At 40.1% G+C, this 16011-nt stretch overlaps 1 protein-coding gene across 1 annotated transcript in view; it reads right to left on the reverse strand.

The window, feature by feature from the left end:
* The window catches only part of LOC120310071 (contactin-5-like), a 166430-nt gene that overhangs the window by 50172 nt on the left and 100247 nt on the right, over window positions 1-16011 (reverse strand). The window contains exon 7 of the mRNA XM_039348030.1: window positions 4446-4582. Coding sequence (XP_039203964.1) covers window positions 4446-4582 — 137 coding nt within the window. The remainder of the gene's footprint in view (window positions 1-4445; window positions 4583-16011) is intronic.

The following is a 16011-nucleotide window of genomic DNA, read 5'->3' on the forward strand; positions in this document are numbered from 1 at the left end:
AACACGATGCATAATGTTTCAGTACAATAAGTATCAGAACTGGAACAGATTTAGTTCACTATTTGGGAATAAGCAACTCCTGCTGAAGAATCCCTACCGAGTGACAATAAAAATATTAAATTTTATTTTTTGCTGGAAGAGTACTCATCTGAGCTAAGAAAATAAGCCTTTGATTTCTTGGTAGTGTTCCATCTTACTAGAAAATAAATGATATACAATAGGATTTTAGGTTATGATAGTTTTTCTTCAGTAAAGCTGGTGCTACATATATGCCTTTTCACTTGAGATGGCATACCGTTTTGAGGGAAGAGAGAACCATCCTTGAGATGCCATTATTATGAAAAGGGATTGAAGAAAACACTTTGCTACCACTGAAAAGCTGAGAAGAAGATGATATTTCAGAATGAGTGAAGTGAGTTCATTCTTCATGAGTATTTAAGCATTACTTTGAATAAAAGGGAAAAAAATGTCATTGCCATACTAAAGGCCACCCAGCCAAACAGAGGAAATAGATTAACTTTTTGCTAGTCAGCTAACTAAAGTATGTAGGAAGCACATCACAATAGTAATGGGGGACTTTAACTATCCTGACATCAACTGGGAGACAAACTCTGTACCAAGTGGAAGATCAAATAGGTTCCTGACAAACCTAGCAGACAACTTTGTCTCCCAAAAAGTAGAGAAGGGAACTAGGGGATTAGCCATTTTGCATCTAATTCTCACTAACAGAGATGAAATGATAGAAGGTGTTGAAGCCATAGGAACCCTGGGAGGAAGTGATCATGCAATATTGGAATTCAACATTATGGAAGCACAAGCAATAGAACACAGTCAAGCTAGAGTCTTGGACTTCAAGAGAGCTAATTTCAATAAACTTAGAGAGGGCTTGGGAAGGATTCCATGGATGAGAAACCTCAAGGGGAAAACAACTCAAGAAGCTTGGGAAATTTTGAAAAATGAGATAATAAAAGCCCAGTCTAGCACAATACCAACAAAGAGGAAAAATAACAGCTCTCAAAAGAAACCAGCATGGCTGCATAAAGAACTCTCTGATAAATTGAAAGATAAAAAGGACAAGTATAGAAAGTAGAAAGAGGGGCACATAACTAAGTCAGAATATCAGCAAATAGCTCGAGCCTCCAAAGATGAAGTGAGGAAAGCCAAGGTTCAAAATGCCCTAAGGCTTGCAACCAAAGTCAAAGATAACAAAAAAAGCTTCTTTCAACATGTAAAAAACAAGAAAAAAGTGAAGGAAATGATTGGTCCATTAGTGGGTGAAAGTGGCAAGAAGGTGACAAGCAACAGGGAGAAAGCAGAACTATTTAACTCATTTTTTGCATCTGTCTTTACACAAAGGGAAAAAACAGACCAACCTATCGAAAATAGTGCCATAAAAAACAGAATAGAAACGCAAGTTAAGATAGGCAAGAAAATGGTAAGTGAGCACCTGTTCAGCCTAGACGAGTTCAAATTGCCAGGACCAGATGGATTATACACCAAGGTTCTGAAGGAACTGGCAGATGTGATCTTAGAACCACTGAACTATATTTTTCAAAGATCCTGGAGCACAGGGAAACTACCAGAGGACTGGAAAAGAGCTGATGTAGTTCCCATCTACAAAAAATGAAAAAAAAAATGGACCCAGGAAATTACAGACCTATCAGCCTGATCTCAATACCTGGGAAGATTCTGGAAAAATTAATCAAACAACGAATCAATGAACACCTAGAGGCAAACAAAGTCATTACTAAAAGCCAACATGGGTTTGTCAAAAATAGATCATGCCAGACAAATCTTATTGCATTCTTTGACCAAGTGACAAAATTAGCCGATCAGAGGAATGCTGTGGACATAATTTACTTAGACTTCAGTAAGGCATTTGATAAAGTAGATCACAACCTACTACTTGACAAGATAGAAAAATGTGGGGTAGAAAGCACCACCACCAGATGGATCTGTAGCTGGCTGACCGGCCGTACTCAGCGTGTGGTCCTCAATGGAACTGCATCTACCTGGAGGGAAGTGTGTAGTGGGGTGCCCCAGGGCTCTGTTCTGGGCCCAGTGCTCTTCACTGGGGATAGATGGGGAACTCATCAAATTTGCAGACGACACCAAGCTGGCAGGAATAGCCAACACTCCAGAAGACAGGCTTAAGATACAGAATGATCTGGACAGACTTGAACACTGGGCGCTATCTAACAAAATGAAATTCAATGGTGAAAACAGCAAATTTCTACATTTAGGCAAGAAAAATCAAATGCACAGGTATAGTATAGGGGGTACCTTGCTCAATAGTAGTAACTGTGAGAGAGACCTCGGAGTCCTAGTGGACAATCACCTAAATATGAGCCAGCAGTGTGCTGCAGCTGCCAAAAAGGCCAACGCACTGCTAGGCTGCATTAACAGAGGGATAGAATCAAGATCACGTGAAGTATTAATACCACTTTACAATGCTTTGGTAAGGCCACACTTGGAATACTGCATCCAGTTTTGGTCACCGCGATGTAAAAAAGATGTTGAGACTCTAGAAAGAGTACAGAGAAGAGCAACAAAGAGGATCGGCATATAAGGAACAATTGCTGGAATTGGGTATGTCTAATTTAATGAAGAGAAGAGGGGGGACATGATAGCAGTGTTCCAATATCTCAGGGGCTGCCACAAAGAAGAGGGTGTCAAGCTATTTTCCAAAGCGCCTGAAGGCAGGACAAGAAGCAACAGGTGGAAACTAAGCAAGGAGAAAAGCAACCTAGAACTAAGGAGAAACTTCCTGACAGTTAGAACAATTAACCAGTGGAACAACCTGCCTCCAGAAGCGGTGAATGCTCCAACACTGGAGGTTTTTAAGAAGAGATTGGGCAGCCATTTGTCTTAAATGGTATAGGGTTTCCTGCCTGAGAAGGGGGTTGGACTAGATGACCTCAAAGGTCCCTTCCCACTTTACTACTACTACTACTACTACTACTACTACTACTACTACTGCTGCTGCTACTATTATTATTATTATTATTATTATTATTATTATTATTATTATTATTATTACCTTGCAGTAAAATGCAATGGAATACAAGAAATGAATCTCTAACAATATTTGTACCTGCAGGTTAACTAAATACTTCTGTAATAAAGGCTTACAATCCATTTATAGATATGGATATAGATCAGTGGTGGGGTTCAGCCAGTTTGCACCAATTTGACAGAACTGATAGCTAATGTTTTGCTGCCCACGCCCAGAATGGACTTCCGGAAGCGGCATCTGCACAGAGAACTGATTGTTCACGTATTTGAATCCCACCATTGATATAGATAAGTATAACTAGCTTTCTCGGGTCCAGGAACTGATTTTATTAGGAGTAAAGAGCACAGCAAATGACACTGTTGATGCCAAAATATAATGGAGATCTTAACATTAAATAATTAGTTCAAGATAAAGAAAAGTTGATTTTTTTAAAAAAGTATTTTCTTGTAATAAGAAGACTTCAGAACTTTACAATGCCTTGTATTTTCTGTTTTATTAGTGATAAGGAAGAAGGACAAGTAGAATGGTTGTTGAAGGGCTATTTTCTTGATGGCATCGATAATAAAAATAAAAGAGTTGGAAGGGACCTTGGAGGTCTTCTAGTCCAACCCCCTGCTCAGGCAGGAAACCCTATACCATTTCAGACAAATGATTGTCCAGTCTCTTCTTAAAAACTTCCAGTGTTGGAGGTGTTGTCATGAGATTTATGTCATAGGGCACATAAAATAATAAAATATATAAAAGGAAATGCACAAATTTAAAAAAGTGTCTCTTCAGGTTCTTGTGGATTTTAATGCACACTTTAAGAAAGAAAAAAAGATACAGATTTAGAATGCCACAGACCTAAGGAAAAAAGAAATATGGATTCAAAACAGGTGATACAAACTCAAGCCATAACAAAAATATCTTTTAGTCTTAAAAAAAATGAAACTTAATGAAGGCCCCTAAGCTCCTTGAAACATCAAAACTCTTCCAACAGTTACCAACAAATTAGAATGCGAATATGAAAAATGAGAAGAATTCTTGAATGCACAGGAAGTAATCACATTCCCTGTAATTAATTTATATTAATGTTATTTAAGTCAAAGCTATTTTTTTTGGTTGTGATCATCTCAGATTTTTTTCCTGGCTCCATCTACATCTGGAATTGTCTCCACTTGGAAAATGTTTTGCCCTCTGCTTTAGAATGATAGTAAATATATCATTATTTTACTTCCTAATTCAATTGGCGTCTGAACCCAAGGCCATATTTTAAGACAGGGCTCTCCAAACTTGGCGACTTTAAGACTTCTAGACTTCAACTCACAGAATTACAGCCCTACTGACTGGGGAATTCTGGGAGTTGAAGCCCACAAGTCCTAAATTTGCCAGGTTTGGAGAGCCCTGTCCTAAGACAATCTGAAAGCAAATAAAACTATAGCATACTTACCTCTGGCCGTAGAGTATTCCCATTTTTAAGCCAGCGATAAGTTGGCCTTGGCTTTCCAGAAGCTCTACACTCCCACCGGAGTTGATCCCCACTGTCTAACTGGGTATCGTTCAGCCTCTCTGTCCAGTGTGGATATGCTGCCAACAATAACAACAATGACAGAAGATCCCAGTGATTAATATTGTGGAACCTTTAACTGATACCTTGGTAGTTTGTTGTGTGGACTTCAATTCACTATGGATGACTGGGGAATTCTGGGAGTTGAAGTCCATGCATCTTCAAACTGGTAAGGTTGAGAAACACTGCTTTAAACTAATAAGGTGATCAAATATGAACTAATTTAGGTGATCAAATATTACTGGTGATAAGGATGGGTGGTACTTTTGCACATTTTTCCAGCAATGGGTCAGACACAAGCTGATCAATCAGAAGTGGCTGAACTAAATGAGGTAACAAAGTGAATCTCAAAATATCCTGGCATGATGGGGATGGTGTTGATTAAATGTCTTTGGGTGGTAACATCATTATTGCAAGCAAGGGCCAGAAGAGCAAAGATATCATCACTACATGCATTATATGGATGTTGTTAACTTGATATGGATTTCAAGCCAAAAATAGCATATTCCATGCTGCTTCAACTGTGTAAAGCACAAAAAAAAGGCCCCCATTTTGTCATGCTGTCTCTGCACACTGAGAGCTCTGCTGGATTTGGAAGCAATGTGGAAGCTTCAAAATAAGGCATGAGAACAATTGCACCTATTGGCAAATATTATGATGGACTAAATTTAGTTCAGTTAGTGGCTGCAGGTAAATTTGTTAACTCAAGCAGAAATGGGGATAAGTGAACTTTTAAAAGAGAACAATCAGGAAACATGCCAGTACTTAGATACAAAAATCATTGACTGTCAACTCTATCCAAGACAAATTGTTGCATTATTTGCTACCTAAAGTCTGGTTTCCCCTTTAGGATGTTCTTATTTAATCATGATATGAACATTATACTTCAAGATTAAGGTAAGTCTAACTGCTCTAAGAAGTTTAGATGGAATGAAGGTGAAATGTAGCAGTTCACTTTGCTTTTACACATAGTTTTTTTTTAAAACAAAAATATGTTTTGCATGGATCTTTGTCAAAGGAAATCACGTCTTCAAAGGTTTGCAGGTTCTTTTTCCCCCTTGATTTGTTATCTCTTCCTTTCTTATCCATTGGCATTTTTTTGAGATTGAGATTCAATTCTACAGTAAAAGAATGAAAAGGATGCAAACATCAAAGTGTTCTGTGTAAGATCACCATTCTGACATAGAACTTGACATCTTCATTAGGAACTGACATTACACTTCTATCATTTATATAGTTTGGCCTCATTTGTAATAGACAGACAGAAACTCCATTAAACGAAGGGGTGAACGAAGGAGAGTACTTTTACAGCTTTCTCTCTCTCATTCTGAATATTCTGGCTCAATCAGCTTTATGTTTTGACCAAACCTTTTTGAATAGGATGAATCAATTTGTAGTCATGTTGTCAAGGGTATATTTATATTACAGGCTGTAACAACATTGGATGTGTTCAACTGTAAAATTAAGTTATGTTTTAACATTGTGAGACTTACTATGAAAAGAAAATTTGGTTCCTCCTAAATTTCTCCATTCTGTTTCCTCCTTTATCTTCAGACATACAGTAGGAACAAGATTGTCAAACATTTCCACTTATGTTTTAGATAAAATGAAATGTATTGTGTAGCATAATCAAAACTCTAAATGTATAAGTAAATACATTTAGAAAAAAAGAAGCCAGTTTTGGTATAATTTAGTCTGAAGTAATTTTACAGCAATCATAGTTAAAACTAACATGTTTTGTCCATTTAGTGAAATAGCAAAAAACTAGGATTATACATTATACTAAGTTTTAAAGAAGTTGGTTTAATATGGCTTATGATTTAGAATATTGTGTGCTCCTACTTAATGATCTGTGGTTAAAAATAATGACTTAACATGACATGTAACCGCCCAAAGTTACCTTGTGGTAAGAGGTAAATAAATGTAATAATAATAATAGTTTAATAATAATTTAATTGAGAACAAATGGCCAGAATTGAGAAGACAGCCACAGGCAGCAAGTGCCACCTCTGCAAAGAAGTTGAAGAAACAGTGGAGCACATAGTTAGCTGCTGCAACAAGATCATACAGACTGACCACAAGCAGCGGCATGACAAACTAGCAACAATGGAGCCTTGGAAGATCTGCAAGAAATATCATTTGGGTGCAAGCAAGAAGTAGTGGAACCATAAAAAAGACAAAGACATGGAAAATGAAGAAGCTAAATTGCTTTGGGTCTTTAGAGTTCAAACAGACAATCACCTGCCACATAACACCCCAGACTTAACAATTATAAATAAAAAAAGACCAAAAAAAAAAAAGTCTGACTAGTGGATGTGGCAGTACCTGGAGACAATATAAGAGAAAGAACTGGAGTAGATCACAAAATACAAAATAGTGCAAATAGATATAGAATGACTGTGACAGAAGCAAGCAAAAATGGTCCCAATAGTAACAGGTGCCTTGGATGCAATCCCAAAACAATTAGAGCACCACTTGAACACCAGCGACATTGACAATCAGTCAATTGCAAAAGGCAGCCTTACTCAGAACAGCTTACATCCTGAGACAATACCTTGAACACCATAAAAACACCCACATCTGCTTATTCCAGATTATTGGAAAGGCCTTGATAAGTAGATAAAAATGTCAAATCCAGTCTGGACATCTGACTATGTGGCAAATCATCATCATCATAATTTAATAATATATTCTCAGTGGAGCAGTAATTTATCCACAATGGAAAGAAGAACTTTTCAGTATTGCATACATAACTGAAGAAAGATACAAAGTATATGAGTCTGGAAATGTCTTGGCTCATTACTGCATCACTAAATAATGATTTACTGTAGAATGATCAAACCAATTTAGTTGTACAATTGAATCTCTGGATTCCCCCTCATTTACAAATCATTTACTTCAGCAAAATTCAGAGTCTTAATTTTATGTTCTGCAGAAATCTCCAACTATAAGGCTAATTCCAAACCCTATTTATCTCATAAGGCTTTAGCATTGACAGCTGATGGTGCAAACTACAGGATAAATGTATGTTATTGATACTAGCTGCCAAGAAAAAAAAAACTTTTTTCAAATTAATAAGGCTTAGCTCATTAATCCAAATTGCTGAAGAGTGTTTAAATCTCTTTTATGTGACACTGAAGTCTAACAGGTTCAGAGGCCTGAATATCATGGAGTGCCAAATAAGATATTTGGCAATTTAGGTTGGTAATTGAGAACCAATACAGCAAAGGATATGTTTTGGATCGAATGAGATCACTGGAGCACTTTAATAACTGTTATTATACTGAACTAACTTTAAAAATGAATCACATAAGCTATTTGGTATTTGGCCAGTTTCAATTAGAGTTTAAATAACTTCAAGAAAAGCATTCTTATTCTGAGCAGCTGGCATAACAAATATAATAGCCTCAGCTAGATGCGAATAATGCTTGTTGAACTATGGGATATTTATATGAACTGGTTTGCACTGGTTTGTCCAGCAAAGATTGAGTAGTTTTTGAGAACATATCAATCAATTTCAAAACCTTGCTTCAAAAATCCATCATGAATTGGGTTTGTCCAGTTATATGAAAAGAAGAACAAGGAATGATATGATAGCAATGTTCCAATATCTAAGGAACTGCCACAAAGAAGAGGGGGTTAACCTATTTTCCAAAGCATCAGAAGTCAGGACAAGAAACAATGGATGAAACTAATCAAGGAGTGAACTAACCTAGAACTAAGATTTTTTTTTCCTGATAGAACAATTAATCAGTGGAACAACCTGCCTCCAGAGGTTGTGAATGCTCCAACAGTGGAAGTTTTAAAGAAGAGTTTGGAAAACCATCTGTCTGAAATGGTAAAGGGTTTCCTGCTTGAACGGGGTTGGACTAGAAGACCTCCAATGTCTCTTCCAAGTCTGTTATTCTATTATGAATCTAATATAGTAGCAGATGATTCAGTTGTCATAAGACACACCACTTTTTTTCTGCTATCAAAGATCAACCTCTGATTACATCAATTAAAATGACTGAAGGTAGAAAGCAAAATCTCACTCTTAACTTATATATGTACATTATAATAGCCACCATTCAACTATTTTGTGTGAGTCACAAAGAAAATGAAAGAGAAAGATTGGGTGTGTGTGTGCTAACAGAGCAGGATGGGCTGCATGATGCCTTAGTTCTAGGCAGTGCTTTTTTTTGTCATAGAACTCACCAGTACTCACCTTTTTTTGACAGATTTTCAAAGTTTTAAAAGTAACTTTTGAAAATTTGATGTTTGATCCACTTGGACTTGAATCGCCCTATTGAGCATAGCAGGTCAGCAGCAAAATCATTAAAACAGGGCATGGGGGCTGCTTGTGTGTTGACTCTGATGCATGCATACTTTGTCTGACTGCTTGACTTGGGGCACTGCTTGGCTTGTGATTGGTCATGTGGTCATGCGCTGAGTGCTTACTGTGGACAACAACTGTTATGTTTCATTACACAACTGACGTGTGTGGGTGTGTGTACAGTGATTGACTATGTGCGAAAGGTAAATAAAAGATTAACAAGATGTGAGTTCCGGCATCTTTTTTCTTACAAAAAAATCACTGGTTCTAGGCATTTAAAGTCTTAAAACTGAGGAGAGAAAATGAATATAATTATTTACTTTCCTAATTATTGCCTTTGGTATAAGTACATGAAACCAGGAACTTTTAATTAAATCGGATGAAAAATGTAACAGTAATGAAAAGTACAAAAATGGGTTGGATTCCATATAAATCATTCTTAAACTAGATTGGCCAGTTGAGAAGAAACTAAAAAGGGAAAAGAGGAGAGAGAGAGAGAGGGAGGGAGGGAGGGAGGGAGGGAGGGAGGTAGAGAGAGAGAGAGAGAGAGAGAGAGAGAGAGAGAGATGTGTTCAAGGAGAAGAAATGGGGCCATCTGCAAGAGCTTCCCAGTTAGATGGTGAGAGGATTAGTGGAAAGCATTAGATGTTCCACTTTCTGCTTGACCTGAAGACATTCAAGTTAAGGGAACAAGATACATAGTGTGATATGGCTAAATCCTACCGAAAAATCAGATTTGAAAATGTAATTCAAATAATTGGGGTGAAAAAATCAAATGAATATTATAAATAATTTGTTATGCTCAACAACAATAATAATAGTCAAATATTATCAAAACAAAAATATATATACAATAGAGAAATTGTTAATATAAGTATAGTAAATTGCAAGCATTGAACAATTTTCTTGTTATATGAAAGGCTACTCAAGCAAAGATTCTGTCTGGAAAAAACACATTCACAATTTAAAACAAAGCAAAACTTAATAAGACTAACCATACTAGTCAATTATTCACTTTAATTAAATCTATTTGAGAAATTAAGCTAGTCCTAACAAAACATTCAGCCTGGACTGTTTTCTTGGCACAGGTTTACTAAAATACTGTTTTAAATAATTCAAGGGTACCATCTTGAAAGAGTTTTGTAGTGGCATATTTTTTTTGGATCATTAATGGTCTTGGAGTATGGATTTTGAGGAGCCCTATGGGGAGGTCGGATTAGCCCTTGAGGATTAGAAGAGTTTAGAATCCTGAGTCATGTTCTGCTCAAGCATTTTATCAAGGTATTCATGTCACCTCTATGATTCCAGTTTTGATTAATAGATTAGATAATTCCAATATGTTTTCTCTGTGCTTTTTATTGTTAATACAGTAGCCATGTCATTCATGCAGATATGGATAATTTAGAATTTAATCTGCACATTTAAGCTGATAACCATCCAGAAGTCTGGCATGAACTCAACTATGCCCTGACCATTTAAAGGCATTCTCAATCATTGCTAAATCAGCAGAAAATTTACCAGCATGAAATTTGTGTTCCCCAGTTCTGACCCTTATTCTCCCATTATTATCTCTATTCTAAATCCCTTAACTTCCTCAAAAGTATTGGGTGACAAAGCTTCATAGATGTTATACACGTTGAGATTGCCCTTAGTTGATGTTGGAATCAAAGAAAAGATCTACTTTAACTTCAGAACAGCTAAGGATGGTTTGAACCTATCTGACTCATAGGCTGGAGGCAAGAATAAGCAAAGTTATGGCAATAAGGTTGAAAAAAGAAACAAATTTTTCTTCTGTTTTTAAGGGCCATATGGGGAAGGTCTCTAAAATATTTTCTGGAAACATTCATCTGAAATATTCAGACTTAGAATAACATAGAATAACACAGATGGAAGGTCTACTAGTCCAACCCGTTGCTTGAGCAGGAGATTCTATACCAGACATGTCAAACTGCTGGCCGGCAGGCCGGATACATCATACTGAAACCGCGCCCACCCCATTGCCGGCAATGGGGAAAAAGTTGCGATACGTTGTGCGATGTCACATGACGTCGCGAGTTTGACATGCCTGCTCTATACCATTTCAGACAAATGGTTGTCCAACCTCTTCTTAAAAACTTCCAGTGTTGGAGCATTCACAACTTCTGAAGACAAGCCATTCTATTGGTTAATCATTCTCACTTTAGGAAATTTCTCCTTAGTTCTAGGTGGCTTCTTTCCTTGATTAATTTTCATCCATTGTTTTTTGTCTTGCCTTCTTGTGCTTTAAAAAATAGGTTGATCCACCTCATCTTTGTGGCAGCCTCTCAAATACTGGAATACTGCTAGCATGCCTCCCCCTCCTAACCTTCTTTTCACTAGATTAGACATACCCAATTCCTGCAACTGTTCTTCCTAAGTTATAGCCTCCAGCCCCCTAACCATCCTAATTGCCCTTCTCTGCATTCATTCCAGTCTCTCAACTTCTTTTTAATATTGTGACCAAAATAGGCATTCAGGCATTCAGTTAGAATAGTGTTTCTCAACCTTGACAATTTTAAGGCATGTGGACTTCAGCTCCCAGAATTCCACAGCCAGCATTGGCTGTGGAATTCTGGGAGCTGAAGTCCACATGCCTTAAAATTGTCAAGGTTGAGAAACACTGAGTTAGATTATTTAAAAGTCACTAATTGGGCCACAACTGAGCAGAGTCTGGATAAGGGAGGGGAAGGGAGCAAATCACTGTTGCAGACCTAGCAACATCCAACAGAAAGTCATTTTTACCATTAGTAGGGAGATATGTCATGCCAAGTGGGTGAGACAGATGCAATGATCATTCCAAATTATCAGCTGCATCAAACAATCCCAATACATCTGGTTTTTTGCATTAGATATGATGGGGAATCAAATTAACCTGTGATTACATAAAAGCAGACAGGGCTGCCTCTGTGCATTCCAGACATTGCCAAGAGCATCTCCAGTGAGCTGGATCAAATCCAGCTGACAAACTGAGCATGACTGAGGAAGATGGAAGAGCTAGTAGCAAAGGATGAATGCAAATCAGAGAATTTCTCCCAGTGCCAGCTGTAATCCACAAACCCAGTTTGAAGCTATCCAAAGGGTAAAGGGTGGTTGTTTATTTACAAACCAGTGGCCCTAAGGTATGAAGAAACTATAATGCCCATGGCAGGCTGTTAACTAAGCTTTATCTGAAAACCAAAAAGAAGGAGATACAGCTGCATGGAAAGGAAGGAGAGATGGAAAGGAGGAGGGGGGGGGAAGCAAAGAAAAGGAGATGGTTGAAGAAAGGAAGGAAGGAAGGAAGGAAGGAAGGAAGGAAGGAAGGAAGGAAGGAAGGAAGGAAGGAAGGAAAGCTCAAAGCATTGGTCAATAGAGCTACCAAACACCACAGAAGAGTCACAATATATTTTTTGAGATCAATAAAACCTCAATTTTTCTGAGGCAAACTTGATAACACTTCATGAAGTATGTTACTTCTATTTTTCTCAAGCTGAAAATCTGTTTCCAAAAATTGATTTATGAGGATCCTGCCTGAAAAAAACTGTGTTTCTCCAAATTGTATGCAGAAAGTAGTAAAAAATGAATATTTCTATTCAAGATCATGATTTCTCAGGGATTTGATACTAATAAACCCATACATTAGGAAAATATGCTTGCTGAAGGACTGCTGGGAAGAATATTCTAAGCATGTGATAGAGAAAACTACTTGGATCCATTCAGAGTTGGATTCTAGCTGGGCAGTGGACTCTTGACCAATAATCTAAGAGTTTTCCAATGAGTCTCCAGGAAGCAGATAGGGGTTTTCTATAAGTCTTTCTGTGTCCTTGTCCTCTAGCTAGCTCAGGGTGCCTGCTCTTGGTTTCATTCTTGAATGAGGGCGCAGTCCTCCTTACTTTGAAAGAGATATTAATACTGTTATGTCCCGAGCCTTGCAAACGGGCTCGGGGCGTTTGCAGGCAGTCCCGGGCAGGTGCAAGCTGCCCGGGACCAGACAGGCTGTCGCCAGCGCCTGTGCGCATGCGCGGGTGCTGGCGCGGGAAAAGTAACACATTGACCCGGGAATTGCCTATATAAGAGGCTGGGAGCTTTTGGGCGTTGCTGAAGCCTTCACCTGTAAGCTGAACACAGAATAAAAGAAAACCTGAGAACTACAACTGCTTCTCGTGTCTGCTTTTCGCCAAGGACTCAACACTGGCGACGAAGGTGGGATGCCTTACATCGCCTGGAAAGGAAGAGGTGTAAGCTTACCCAAGTGAGTCCTGAGCGGCGGAACGGCGTTGACTCGGCAGCTACCCGCCAATCCAGTGTGCATTCGGGGGTAGGCTGGCTGATAGACCCGTCTCCTGAAAATGGCAAAAGTTGGAAGGCTTTCGGAATTCGACGTCTCACATCCAGAGCGGTGGGAGTCCTACGTAGCCAGGGTGGAAAACTACCTCAAGGTGAACCAAGTGAGGGAAGATAGCTTGAAGGCTGCCACCCTGCTTTGTGTCTGCGGTCAAGACGCCTTCGAAATCGCGGAGAACCTTGCAGCACCTGTCCCATTAGAGTCTGTCAGCTACGCAGATCTAAAGAAGCTATTGAAGGAGCACTTCCAGCCCAAGATGTCCGTCATCGCATGGCGCCACACCTTCGAGCAGAGGGATCAACGATCCGGAGAGTCGGCCAAAGAATACATCACTGCATTGAGGAAGGCCGCCAAGCACTGCGAGTTCAAGGACCTCGAAGAACGACTGAGGGACCGATTCGTGTGCGGCTTAAGGCATCGAGATCTACAACAGAGGCTTTTCGCCAAAGAAGACTTGTCCTTCCAAGATGCCTTAAGAGAGGTCACCGCAGAAGAAGCAGCAGGCGGCGCCGTCAAAAACATGCGGCCGATCAGGAACAGTCCAGATTTGCATCCGTGCACCAAGAGGACGTCCAAGGGAACTCCGAGGAGGATCCGGACGAGGAAGTCGACGTCTCCACCCAACGAAGGAAGGGAATCAGAAAGGAAGCTCTGCAGCTCCCCTCAAGTGCATCGGCTGTGGAGGTCGCCACAGGAGAACCGACTGCAAGTTCCGCTCCGCTATCTGCCGGGCGTGCGGGAAACAAGGACATATTGCAGCTGTGTGTCTGGGCCGACGAAAGGTACAACCTCAGGAAGAACCGCGCCTGAAAGGTACCAGGGTCCCCAGCCAGAATAGGGTAGGTTTTTGCGCTTCGCGAAGAAGCATCTTCAGGACAGGCACACACAAGCCCATCAAGAAAAAGCTGTCACTCAAGGTGAAGCTACAAGGGGTTCCATTAACTATGGAACTAGACACGGGGTCTGCCCTTTCAATCATATCCTTACATACATTTAGGAAGATTTGTTCCGGCAGTGGAACTCAGGCTAAATTAAGGCCTTCTGACATTGTGTTAACAGACTTTCAAAATTCGAGAGTGTGTGTTAAGGGGGAGGCCACCCTTAACGTACAGTATAAGAATTTTGAAGGTCCACTAGACCTATTAGTAGTAGGGGGTGAACGAACGAGTCTCATAGGACTCGATTGGTTTGAAGCCTTGGGGATACACGTCACGGGGCTCAACAGCTTACAAACACTCGACCTACAGGAAGTCTGCAAAGAATTTGCAGATGTCTTCAGCCCCCAGCTGGGCACATTCAAGGGACCCCCTGTGTCCTTAAAACTAGACCCCACTGTCACTCCCATTAGAATTAAAGCAAGAAGGGTCCCTTTTGCTTTAAAGAGTAAAATTGACACTGAGTTAGACAAACTGATCCAACAGGGAATCCTAGAACCTGTTGATTCCAGCCCTTGGGAGACCCCCATTGTCACGCCTCTAAAGGCAAATGGGGACATTCGCATTTGTGCTGACTACAAATGCACTCTGAATAAGGCATTGCAGCAACATGCCTATCCTGTTCCTGTGGTCAGTCATATTCTGGCCTCCCTCAAGGGGGGGCGCGTTTTTGCAAAGCTTGACCTAGCTCAAGCGTATCAACAGCTGCCTGTTGATGATGATGCTGCTATAGCTCAGACTATTGTGACCCACAGGGGAGCCTTTAAGGTAAAAAGGCTACAGTTTGGAGTGAATGTCGCTCCTGGGATTTTCCAAAGCGTAATGGAAAACACACTACGGGGCATACCGGGGGTTTGCCCCTACTTTGATGATGTCTTAATTGCAGGAGACTCCACACACATTCTAGCTGAAAGGCTAAGGGCTGTTCTGTTAAGGTTCAGGAAAACAGGCCTCAAGCTCAAAAAAGACAAATCCAAAATTGGGGTGCCTTCTACTGAATTTCTGGGGTTCAAAATTGATGCTGCTGGGATTCACCCTGCTGAATCCAAACTAACTGCCATTTTAGAAGCACCTAGGCCAAAGTCTAAGGCCGAACTTCAGGCCTTTCTGGGCCTCCTGAATTTCTACAATTCCTTTCTTCCACATAAAGCTAGTGTAGCTGAGCCTCTTCACAGGCTATTAGACAAACAAGCAGTGTGGCAGTGGTCACAAACACATGAGGCTAGTTTCAATGAGGTCAAGGCCTTACTCACTTCTAACAGTGTACTTGCACACTTCAATGAGTCCCTTCCTGTGTGCATCGCTTGTGATGCTTCCCCTTACGGGGTAGGAGCCGTCCTGAGCCACCTCAGGTCTGATGGAACTCAGGTTCCTGTTGCATATTACTCCAGAACACTGTCTTCTGCTGAGCGCAACTACGCTCAGATAGACAGGGAGGCTCTGGCTGTTGTTGCTGGAATTAAAAAATTCCATGATTTCTTGTATGGCAGGCATTTCACGGTCTTCACTGACCATAAGCCTCTGCTGGGACTGTTTACCACACGTAAACAAACTCCCCAAATCATTTCCCCTAGAATGCTTAGGTGGTCTATTTTTCTGTCTGCATATGATTTTTCCTTACTCCACAAGCCTGGGAAAGAAATGGGCCATGCTGATGGCCTCAGTAGATTGCCCCTGCCAGTAGTAGAAGCTGACCCTGCGCCAGCTGTCAACATTCTATCCATCCAAGCCTTGCCCGAGTCCCCTCTGAATGCCAGGGATGTCGCCGCTGAAACAGGCACAGATCACACACTTTCACGTGTCCTTTTTTGGGTTTTGTCTGGATGGCCTGAGCACTGCCCTAGTCCTGAGTTTCAG

The sequence above is a fragment of the Crotalus tigris genome, unplaced genomic scaffold, assembly GCF_016545835.1.
Source record: "Crotalus tigris isolate CLP2741 ecotype Arizona unplaced genomic scaffold, ASM1654583v1 scf7180000018110.176419, whole genome shotgun sequence".
Lineage (NCBI taxonomy): Eukaryota > Metazoa > Chordata > Lepidosauria > Squamata > Viperidae > Crotalus > Crotalus tigris.